Source organism: Scophthalmus maximus, chromosome 6, assembly GCF_022379125.1.
Source record: "Scophthalmus maximus strain ysfricsl-2021 chromosome 6, ASM2237912v1, whole genome shotgun sequence".
NCBI lineage: Eukaryota > Metazoa > Chordata > Actinopteri > Pleuronectiformes > Scophthalmidae > Scophthalmus > Scophthalmus maximus.
In genome coordinates, this window is record NC_061520.1 from 7,146,982 (window position 1) to 7,158,975 (window position 11,994).

Sequence of the window (11,994 nt, forward strand, 5' to 3'; positions counted from 1 at the left end):
AAGCGCCCCTGAGCTGGGACACAAACTCGACGTAAACCGGAATGAGTGAGAGCCCGTGGGCTTTGCGTGTGTCTGCGCACGCCCGCGCACGTGTACATACACACATACACACACACACACACACACACACACACATACGCGTGCGCGCGCACAAAGAGCCGCGCTGTCACGTGACCGCACAATTCAAGATGGAGACGGGGCGACTGGGAAGCTCCACTGTTAGCTAGTTAGCTAGTTAGCTTGTGAAGTTGAAACCACAGAATGGCGAAGACGACCTAACTTTGAGACGTGCGCGCGTGTGTGTGTGTGTGTGTGCGCGCGTGGCAGCCTTCGACCACGATGAAGTAGAAACTGTGTTTTTTTTTTGCCAACACACGCCACCTGAAGAATATTGAAGATAAAGCGGGAGGAGGAAGTACTGTCAATGATCAGCATCATAACAAACCCATTTTGACAGAGAAGGGGATCGATATGGCGCTGCGGGAGCTGAAAGTGTGTCTCCTGGGGGTAAGCCGGCATCGATCTGAACCTGAACAATGTTTGTCTCTTGTTTCTCATTCGTACCTGTAGCATGACACCGAGTGTCACCGCTCCTTCACAAGGCTGGTTTGTTTACATGCTGGGTGATACAGTATATGTGTGCTTGTCACATACCCATGATCAAGAGAGTGACAATACACACGTTATATTCTGAAGTGACTTTCAAAATCTAATCCATCCACAACAGCATTGAGCCATCACATTTCTAGAAGCATACATCCGTGATGTACAGTAACAGCCTCATATCCCCTCCTCCTCCTCCTCCTCCTCTTCATCACCTAACACAAAGATGCAAATAGAGCTCAAAGAATTCATCTGTAGTCAGTTAATGGAAAGATACCCGATTCATTGTTGAGCTGTTTATGAAGCAACGATGACATACACGTTCCTATTGCAGTTTTACAAATGTGAGAATTTGCTGATGTATGTTATTGTAAATTAAACTTATTTAGGTTTTGGACTAATTGACAGACAAAAATACTTGTAACTTTTGGACTTGTTGAATATAAAAAAGAGACAGATTGATGGAGATATAGCAGCCATTTTTTCCCCTTCAATTGCATTTGCATTGCTTCAGCTATTATTTACAAATCTGTCACAGGACAACAATCATGCATGTCCTGATTTTCTTTAACAACAGCATATGGCATCATTTTCTCTACCATCCGATATATAACGTATTCCTGAAGTAGCATCCTCAAAGTCCTCATGTTCTTCAGATGCTTATAAAAAATAATCTGGATTTAACTACATGTGTCCTGTTTAATCTTTAACAAGTTTCCGGACTTCAGTGTGAGCTGGATGAAAAAGCAGCAGCCACAAAAAAAGCAATAATGTCTAATGTGCTTTTATTGCTGTCATTATTCTTCTAGTAACCGTTTAGGATCGTGTTTAGAAAGCACCAACTTTATTATGTCTCTGCAGGATACTGGCGTCGGGAAGTCGAGTATTGTTTGGAGATTCGTGGAGGACAGCTTTGACCCAAACATTAACCCAACAATTGGGTAAGGTCCTGCTTTCTCCCACACGAGAAGTTATATTCATTCTCTGTCTCATTTGTTATCTTCATGGTTGTTGTGATATGTTATCATATAAAACAGAGAATTATTGGGGACTGGTAAACTTGTGAATGCAAGCTGCCCTCGAAGGTAATTTGGTCAACTGTAGACAAAGTGAAGCCTCTGGACTAACCTAGAGAGGGGGGTTACATGAAGATCCATTTCCTGAGAAAGTGATGAAGATTGAAAATGTCCCATCCCACAATATTAAGGAACATTAAAAAAAGATAATCCTTCATTAAAATCTAATGAGTTCCTCCCTGACCATGCCCCATGCCTCTGCCAAGATTGATCCAAATAGTTTTTTTCAGCAGGATTTGTGGCACGATTGTGTTGTTCTCCTGACAAATAAACAATTAAACCAAATATGTTTTAATTGCATTTATAAGATATCTTCAATTTACTGATGATCCAAGAGAAGATCTGTGTTTTGAATGAGTCAGAATAAAACCTGTAAGCTTTAGCTGAAGTTCTTTTATTTGTCTGTATTTTGTAAAACACTGTAATAAAATTAATAATTTTGTAATATGACTCAGTGTGTCATGAAGCCACTTCTCTTCACCAGGGCCTCATTCATGACCAAGACGGTGCAATACCAAAATGAACTACACAAGTTCCTGATCTGGGACACGGCAGGACAGGAGCGGGTGAGTTATCTGCACTGAAGTTTTTTTTAATGGGCTGGTGGATAATAAACCTTAGGAGGATTTACATTTGTTTTGGCACAACAGCAAACAGTTTTCATATTGCAGTAAATCAGTTTGACTTGGCATGGTCATAAGTCTACTCTCTGGTTATAAAGGAAGTGAAAAAGCCAACAACATGTGCAGGAACCACTCCTTAAAGCAGCCTGGGGGAATATGAATAGTGCAGTTATTCATTACTTCTGATAGGGGGCAACATTTACCTGTCTATAGGTACAGTTCTGCCCCTCTAGCGATTGAGTCCACACACAATCTAGTTTACTTAAACTAAACTAGTTTAAACTATATTGTTCTGGGCCATTTCGATTTTCCTTCTTTAAATCAGTCCATCATTTAGTGTGTAAATTTAGTAGAGAAAAAGTCTGTAATGATTTGTCCCTTTTGTCGCATTTAATCTACGTCCTGCCTCTCCTGTCCATCTTATGTCGTCTCTCTAATTGCACTCATTTTAGACATTAATGAAGAAGTGTGTTAATGTTGCACATTAGTGTAGTTTTTCAGCAGATATCATGCCCAGGTGCCCATTCTCATGTAATCCGGGCTCCTGTGTGTCTACATATGTCATATTTGTAAAGCTTCATCACCCACTCAAAATGTAGGACTAAAAACCACACTTACATATAATATGTGATACAGGGAACCGGATACATCTCGGGTGCAGTTTTAGTGTTGAAGCCTGTGAAATTGACACCAAGCCCCAGACAGTTTTAGTGTAAGGAACTACTTTCCCTTTTGACTCACAAACATTCCACATTTCTCTGCCCTTTTTTGTGCATTCCCTTCCCTTTTCTCGAATCCAATCCCCTGCTCTTGTAATGTTTAATGCCCGCTGCTGCCCTCTCCAGATAGGCGAGATAGGGTGTTGCTTGGGTTTATCTCCCACCCTGGTAGATTTTGGTTCTTCACAGCCTTGAAGGCCTGTTCAAGATAAGATGAGAGGGAGAAACTCAAGCTGCCTTGGTCCACTGGTGTGTGCTGCCACTGACTCACTGTCACACCATGTCAGATTAGAATGCCCCTCCTTTTTCCTCTGTGTTTTCTCCTGTGCAATAATTGTTTTCTTATTTTCCTGTTGTGTTCATTACTTTTTTTTTTCTCTGCCCTTTTTATTCCCACAAATCCGCTTTGTCACTGTGGCCTCTCGGTCACCAAGTGGTTCACGTGTGTGGGTGAAAAAAAGTTGCGACATTCCTTTGGTTGGTTTTGCATATGTCTGTGTATGTGCGTTTTCCTTCAAAGCTGCTGTGGTATTTCAAAGCATTTCATGGTTTGTTTTCTTACCTCTGTGGAGCTTTGGCCTATCAAAATCTGTTGAGTTGAGTAAGGGGAGCACAGAGCCAGGCAATTCACATGTGAAGCAAAGCCGGGGGCAGTAAGGAAAAACTCTGCGATTTCTACACTCCACAATCCATATCTCAATACCACATGAGACCTCAGGAGTACATCTGAGCCCAGCTGTCAACAGCCATTCCAGGCCTCCCCCTCCTCGGTGCTCCTTCTCACCGAAAACAATCAAAGGGAACCTCACATCCTACTGAAACAGGAGGGTTCCTTTCATTATGCACCCGGCTCGTTGTGTCCGCAATTAATCCGCACTCGCATGGTATCACTGGGGCTGTTTTCTTGGCTGCTGTGTGGCCAGAAGCCTGATCCTCTGTGTGATTGCTCTTTGGGGTTAAGGCACAGATAGACCACACAGGACTGGCGGTGGTGCAGCCCCAACACTGGCCAATGAAAGAGACAGCACTCGCTTCAGAGCCGCTGCCAAATATCCCAAGTTGGATACCTGTTTGTGGACTTAAGGCCAGTAACAACTGTAATTATGTGGAATGTGTGCTTTCCTGAGGTAACAGTGACACTCCAAGATGGATAGTTTATTCCACCGTATTGTAATGGAAAACAGAATTGGCGGGAAGGCATGGTCATTCCAAGTGAAGGTCTTTTTGAGACACTGGTTGCTTCGTTTAAAAATAAATATCATTAGGTAATGCATGTTACATGGTTTCATTAGTCTGTTAAAAGCCCCGATTCAGCCTATATTACCAGAGAGCATCAGAATATTCTCACAGGTTAGGAGTTGTAGATAGGAAAACAATCCTCTTGTAACTTTCACATCTTGAAATACATTCAGTTGCTAAAACTAATACAGTCTAATACAAAAGTCCAACAGTAAAGTCTCCCTACATGAAGATCATACTGTTCATGAATTTCTTGAAATACTGTTAGAGGGGTGTTCATCCAACTTTATGGTCACTTTGGAAGCTGCTGTTTGTGGTACTGTTGAATGGCTAAATTACAGAATCACCTATGTGTACAACAATATGTACAATTCAACAGCATATATTAAAGTTTTCTGTTTAGGGTGAAAACCTAACTACAATTAGAAAACAGCCTCAAAATCATTTTTTCTTTTTTTTTTCAAGGGCTTGTAGTTGCTATTTGTGTCAGAAGTTGTTAAAATAAGATAACATAATAAATCTCCACACATCACTATTGTGTTAGAAGTTAATCAGTGGTGGAAGAAGTATTTAGATCCTTTACTTAAATAAATGTAGTCATACCACAGTTTATTAATACTCCATTACAAGTGGAGGAGAAGGAAAAACATTGTTAAGTAAAAGACCATTAGTTGTAAGTGTATGAGGACATTAATGTATCAAAAATCAACATTATCATGTGTTTCCGTATACGTAGCATTTTACTGTTGTAGCTGGTTGCAGAGCCAATTTTTACAATTTTACCAACCGATGGGCTCATTTATATTTTATTTATAAAGAGATCAAATGTTTGTTTTTTCTGTAAACTCTATATCATTAAAGTAACAAGTAACTGTTATCTGTTGCATAAGTGTAGTGAAGTTAAAATATAAAGTTGCAGAAAATGTAAATAAGACTTCTGTTTCAAATATGATAATTGAGCAAATGTACCTTAGTTACTTTTCCATCACTGGAGCTAAACGATTAGAAGATGTGTTTTTTTCTGACTGGTGCTTTGTTGAAGTTGTCTTAAAGGCACAATGGCCTGGGTGTTTGGGTAGATCTGATACAATAAACTGATGCTATAGTTGGGTTTAACCTTTTCGTTCCCTTAGCCTGAGGTAAAAACCCCAATATGTTTTAAAATGTTATGACAGCAGGCTAATTGGAAGTTGGAAGCCTGCTTTCACGGTGCCCTGGAAAGCATTTTGCCAGAAAAATACCAAAACCTGGCACAGAAAGAACCCCCCCTGCCTCCCAGGCAGTTAGGGGTTTAGACATTTTGCACATGCTGTTTTGATTATGCAGGGCTTTGTGACGTGTTGGGCTGAGATCAAATGTATAGCCTTCCATAAATATCAAAAACCTAACAGCTTTTGACACATTCTGCTCATCTTTCTCCTGATGGCTCCCACATGTGTGAGGTCCTGGTGGAAAGACAAGCCAAGCAGTTTTAAATAAAACAGCTCGGCTTATAGGCTCAGAACACCAGGCCTCTGGTTTTGTAAAATGGTGCTTGGAGTCTTTTTTTTCTGCTTGTTTTTATACTTTGTTTTGAATATTTTTACGTCAGTTTTATTGAGTCTAATGAACCCTGCGGTTGGTGTTATCACCAGGTTAAGTGCTTACGTAATCGATTAGTCCATGAAAAGCCTGGACACATAATTTGGATTGAAGGGTCGTGAAAATATATAATAGGGCAATCATACATAAATTACATTTTTAGATCTTATCCAAAAATGAAAAATTGGAAGTAAATCAATGTAAACCGTTTACAAAAATGAGCCATTTCAAAGCTGCTTCGTCCATGATTTGCGATGTCAGTTGATCACACAGTTTAGGCAGAGATGAATTACACAGAGAGGGTTTAGACACACTTCCCTGTCCAACAGTAGACGTCCATTTTCCTAGTATGAAGAATTGTTATGGAGTGTTATCACTGTTTTAACACTGACTTTCTCTGCCCTCCCATAGTTCCGTGCTCTGGCTCCAATGTACTACAGAGGTTCTGCAGCAGCCATCATTGTTTATGACATCACAAAAGAGGTATTGTTTACTTGTTCTCCTCAACCACAAATCCACTATGCACTGATTGTATAGTTTCATTGCTTTTACTCTTACGTATTTCCGGATGTTTGACATTTTTGGGAAATGTATTACCTTGAAAGTTGAATTAGATTGATACTATTCTTATGTACGTACGCTAAATAGGAAGCTACTGCTATTGGTAGTAAAAACAGCAAGTTGTACTTTCAGGGGAGACTACTTGCCAAAAAATTTCATGGATGAATCATTAAAATCTTCCATGCTAGTGCAAGATAGTATATCATATGATTTTCATACCTTTGGAAAGAACCAGGGGAGCTATTTGCCCCTGATTCCAGTCTTTATGCTAACCTAAGGTAACTGGCGGTTGGCTGCAGCCTAGTATGTAACCTAGAGACATGAGAGTGGTATCAATCCTTCCATCTTACTCACGGCAGAAGAGCAACTGAGCTTGTTTCCCAGAATGTCAAACGATCCCCTTAACCTTTCACCAGAGGTAATACAGTACTACAACACGTTGCCTACTTGTATCACCAGGACTCCTTCCAAACACTGAAGAACTGGGTGAAGGAGCTGCGGCAGCATGGTCCTCCAAACATAGTCGTTGCCATCGCTGGCAACAAATGTGACCTGTCAGATGCCAGGTGAACCTGAGTTAGAGATAATATTGGCTCACACTGATAAATGTTCTGTCTGATTCATCTGTTGTTAAAATACAAGGTGATCAAACTCTACCTGAATCATTATGGCTGCAGAGGGGTCATTTACAGTGGACTAAATAAGCATTCATATTTCAGGGTTTAAGGAGAAGTTAAGAAATGTGTTGCTGTTACTTGACATTTTCCACAAAGATTAAAACCCAACAAATTGAAATTGGGAATATTACAACATGTGATTTTTTTAATAGTAATTTTTGACTTTGCTCTTGTATTTACAGGGAAGTGCCAGAGAAAGATGCCAAGGACTATGCTGACTCCATCCATGCCATCTTTGTAGAAACCAGCGCCAAGAATGCCATTAACATCAATGAGGTGTTTATAGAGATAAGTGAGTGTGTTTCTCAAGAATTTCGAGCCATCGAACTACAGATCCTCAGATTCCTATTGAGCTGTGTTAACAGATGATGCATTGCACCGCATTAACACAACTGTCTTCTCACAATTGTTCCTGGTAGACTATTTTTTTTGAAAATAAAATTGCCAATTAGAGTCACAACTTCTACTTGGTTTATTCGCTTATCCATTATTGACACACTAAATCCACACTTTACGTGTGTTTCCACAGAAGGAACCTTTTGAGGAACTCGGTTCCACTAACTGAGTTTCCACCAGAGGAACCAGGGTTTAAATTAAGTTCCTGGGTGATATTTTTGAATATGAATCGGAAGGCTTTTAAACATTCAGGATGTAGGTTGCAGTGCTGAATATCACTGTTTGGTCAAGTAAGCAATTTTTTCTTTGATTATGTTGTCACTTTACATGTCACTATTGGGCTGTATTGTGCCACAAAAGATGACGTGAAGGGCAACCATCACGTTTTTATACATCAGTGGACTCATTTTAAATCATCTTTGCTCAAAAGCAGCTTTACACCTTTACACAGCTACAGTATTACTGTCAGTTACTGACATGCAGTGCTACCAATTGTGGCATTCAGTTCAATAGGTGTGAAAAAAGAAATGTCATTAAACAGTGCAAAAGTGTGTGAATGGAGAACTTGAAATTGAGAAGGGAAGCTGAATGTTGGGAACCTATATGAATATGCGTTTGTCTCACAGGTAGGCGCATCCCCGTTGCAGACGCTGCAGGAGGAACTTCAGGAAAAGCTTTCAAACTGGGACGTCAGCCCTCAGAGTCTCGCAGGACGTGCTGCTGATGATGCCGGTGACTGTCCCCACATGACCTTATGACCTGACCTTTGCTTGCTCTCTGTGTCCCCGACCTTCTTCAGCTTATGGCTCCACATGTCCTCAGACACCCCTGCCGCCAGGTGCAGCAGTGTCAGTGCATTTTTACAGCACTTAGGGACGGCAAATCACCATGTAGCGTCTGTAAGTTGCTGGCAGGAGAAATACTTCTTGTTTACAGAGCACAGACAAAAATGGCTGTATGAATACCTTCATGTGACAGTGAAAGACCCCACCCCACTTGCCCCATACATGCAATTTTTCTGGCTTCTATAATGGACACCGGTCTCTCTGTGGTTGTGTTGTAGTCCCATGTTGATCAGAGGAACTTATAGCTACAGATTCATGAGATTCATTCATTGTAAATTTGTACAAATCTATTATCTTTCAACAACAAAAAAATAATTGACAATGGTTAAATCTCAACAAATTATTTTGATAATGCTTAAGTTATTGAGTTTAGTTTTTTGGAGGGAGACCTTTCCCCCAACGGTCTCAACTTCGTGGAGGATCCATCTTTATAATTCATGTTTATAATCAATAATTTATCTTATTTGACAGAAGAGATTATCAGTGTTTGTACCAATCTCTCATCTTAATTTGCTTGAAGGATAAACTTAAGAAGGATGGTGCATGCTTGATTTAAATTTTATATTTGGTTGTTGTTTTTTTTCATACAAACCACAATCACACTGTCAGATATGCAGAAATGAAAGGTGTGTGGAAGCCTTCTTCCTTTACAATGAAGGAATAGTTCAACATTTTACCAAGACCATTCATTCGTGTTCATGCCAAGCGTGGGATAAGAATATTGACGCGTCACTTATGTCTGTATGGTGAATATGAGCCCGGAGCCAGCAGCTGGTTAGCATAGCACAACTTTAAGACTAAGCCTAGCTTGCGGCCTTCCTCCCTTTCTAGTCTTTATGCTAAGCTAAGCTAACCAGCTGCTGGTAATTACCTTTACATTAAATGCTTGGATGTCATCTAACTCTCCACAAAGAGAAGAAGCATTATTATCCATACTTGTCCTTTAACTCTAAACTTTGGTTGTCCTCTCTCTTTGGCATGATATTTTGTTCATCACTTGCCCCCCTGGATGATGAGACTGGCTTGCAACCGTTGTAAAATTTCATCTCTGTGATGAGAAGAACCATAGACTGTATATCGTGAACCTAACAGTCGACATATCCCAATGACAGTGCTTTAATCAGGGCAGAAATTGCTGACTCCGTTGGTTGTGTTGAAGTTGATTATATGAGAACAGTTCCAGCTGCTCACATGTGTTCCACATTTCCTCTGGTAATTGCTGAAGATCCATGAGCAGACTTGTGTATAGGATGAACCCCATCGTACACAGCGGTATCCGGCCAGTTGCTTCCAAATATTCCTCAAACCTCATTTTCCTCAGATCGCATTTTAATGGTTCACTCGTGAGCCCGTCTATCTTTAGTCTTTGCTGCTACTTAACAGCAATTTTACAAGAGAGGCCAGTTTTTGTGAGGTATTGCCAAATTCTTTAATTGTGCAATAAATATCGCCCAACTCCCCCGCCCCCCCAGTCCCCAGGCTCACACTTCCAAAGTTGTTTTACTACCTGGCCTATGATGAAAACTATGAGATCTGGAAACTAGACCTGGTTCAGAGGAAACTCAGATTTTAGAGCTTAAATCTCCCTTCAGCAGAAGTTTATAGTTGGAGAATCAGATATAACACCGCGTTGACATGCTGACCCCTTAATGAACCTTTGTTTCCATTCTGCTCTGAATTACTGTGTGCTTGGTTCCATCATCTCCTTTCTGACTTTCCTTTCTCTCACTTTACCAACTCTCACTGTCGGGCAAGATTTAAATTATATTACAGTATGTTACATCATTCCCAGATTCCAATCATCAGCTTTTAATTAAAAATGAATTCTTTATTAATCTTTATGCTATGTTACAAAGTAAATCTCATTTACCTCTAATATTGGCTTAAATTAACTTAAGTAGCTGTTGACCCATGAGCCCAAACTGACTTATTAATTCTGTGTAATTTCATGCTTGCCACGATCTCATGAGCCCTTTAGCCCCAAAAACCTCTTTTCGATTTGCCAAAAAATACAGATGTGGTCTAATTAGACGGCATTTGCACATTTCTAAATAGGAATTTTGTGCGTTTCTGTCAGTGCGAGGAACTTGATTTGCCTTTAAGCATCTTAAATGTAGCTGTTACTGATGAGTTCTGTGCTGAGCAGTGCTGCTTGTTTTTCAGAATTTTTCCTGTGGAGTGCAATAGTTGTTATTATGACAAAGGTAAAATGTGACCTAATCCAAGGAACCAGTTACAGAGTGATGTGTTCACACAGCAAACCAAACACTTGTGCTAACTGTCTCCCAACAGGATTGTGACACGTTTATATTGAAATCATTTTATGCTTATTTGGTGACAGTTTTGCTCATACACACTGAGCAGAACCAAATCCCTTGAGCGACAAAACCAAAACTTTTAATTCAGTCGGCTGTCTTTAACAATTCACCCAGCATTGCACCGTAATGTTATCTCTAGCTAGTATTTACTAAAGCTTCAGCAATCACATTACAAAGGGAATCACTCTGGTACTTTGAAAGTTGCACTTTTGACTGACCGACTGTATTAATTGGCCCTTATTACTAACCAACACTCTGCCTGCAGTCTGTTTATATCTCTGTGAATTCACTTTGTGTAAAATTCTTGCAAGGTTGTCAGACTTTCTTAATATCCCTTAATGTTATTTTAGGATTTGATTGTTTGCTCACAGTTCTTATTGCAATGAAGATGCTGGTGCCAAATAATGTCAAAAACGTTTTACTTCATCATGCATAATTAACCATTTTTTTAATGTTGATGTCATATACTGATTGAAAGTACTAACCACATAGATACATAAATGCTTATGAAAATATTTGAAGTTTAATAATTATGGCATGTTTTTCCCTTATTTGGAAACAGGAGGCGTCAATAGTGTTTGCCAATTTTGCATTGAAAAATACCATTAGTCTTGGGCTGGCCCTGGGAATGTGATTAATCTGTATTCTGTATATTTTTCAGTGTAGATAAATACCATCAATTTTCACACAAATCAATGACTCTATTCTATTGCAGGCCAGTTTTGTGACCACAATAGACTTATTCACCATTTGCAGTACCCCCATCAGAACTGTTGTTTCATATTGATTGTAACAAAATACCTGAAAACATTTGTTAGCGGTGTATTTCCAAATGTGTAAAAAGGGAATTGTCAATTGTTTACTAATAAAAGATTGACAAAAATACCCTTTCTCCTCCTCTGGTCCTGAATGTAGCATGTTTTTGGTTTTTTTAATGCTCAAGAAAGACGTGTGCATTAACTTGTTCCTTGGGGATACAATGTTGTTAGTGATTGGTGGCGTTGTGTATTTGGCAGCCAACTGCCTGGCTATATATATAAATTAGACACTTGAGATGTGTGTTTGACTGGCAAAGGGCTTTTCACTGCAAAGGGCAGAACACTTTTTTTGATGACCCCTGAGGACTCTTTTAAACCCCAGCACACAGTAAGCTTGTGCAGTAGTTTGAGACACTAAAAGTAAAGTGAGGATGCTTTCAAGCAAGGTCATTAATAGTTTTTATTTATAAATTAACTTAATAGAAAGTGCAGTTTTAAAGCAGTAGTAATTCTCCTTAAGTACACTTGCGCACAATTTGCAGGCTCTCTTAGTGTCTTCATGACTCCGCACTGAAAAATGAAAATTTCAAACTAACAT

At 39.7% G+C, this 11,994-nt stretch overlaps 1 protein-coding gene across 1 annotated transcript; it reads left to right on the forward strand.

The window, feature by feature from the left end:
- Positions 1 to 96: 96 nt before the first annotated feature.
- rab22a (RAB22A, member RAS oncogene family) lies at positions 97 to 11,523 on the forward strand. Its single transcript, XM_035631636.2, has 7 exons — positions 97 to 507; positions 1,465 to 1,544; positions 2,164 to 2,245; positions 6,253 to 6,324; positions 6,862 to 6,968; positions 7,262 to 7,371; positions 8,102 to 11,523. Exons 1-7 carry the CDS (start codon positions 472 to 474, stop codon positions 8,197 to 8,199), a joined length of 585 nt encoding a protein of 194 aa, XP_035487529.1. The 5' UTR covers positions 97 to 471; the 3' UTR covers positions 8,200 to 11,523.
- Positions 11,524 to 11,994: the final 471 nt, after the last annotated feature.

Coding starts and splice junctions, on each gene's coding strand:
- rab22a (XM_035631636.2), top strand. CDS start 472: ATGGCGCTGCGGGAGCTGAAAGTGTGTCTCCTGGGG. Junction 508..1,464: donor TGAAAGTGTGTCTCCTGGGG/GTAAGCCGGCAT, acceptor ATGTCTCTGCAG/GATACTGGCGTCGGGAAGTC. Junction 1,545..2,163: donor AACATTAACCCAACAATTGG/GTAAGGTCCTGC, acceptor TCTCTTCACCAG/GGCCTCATTCATGACCAAGA.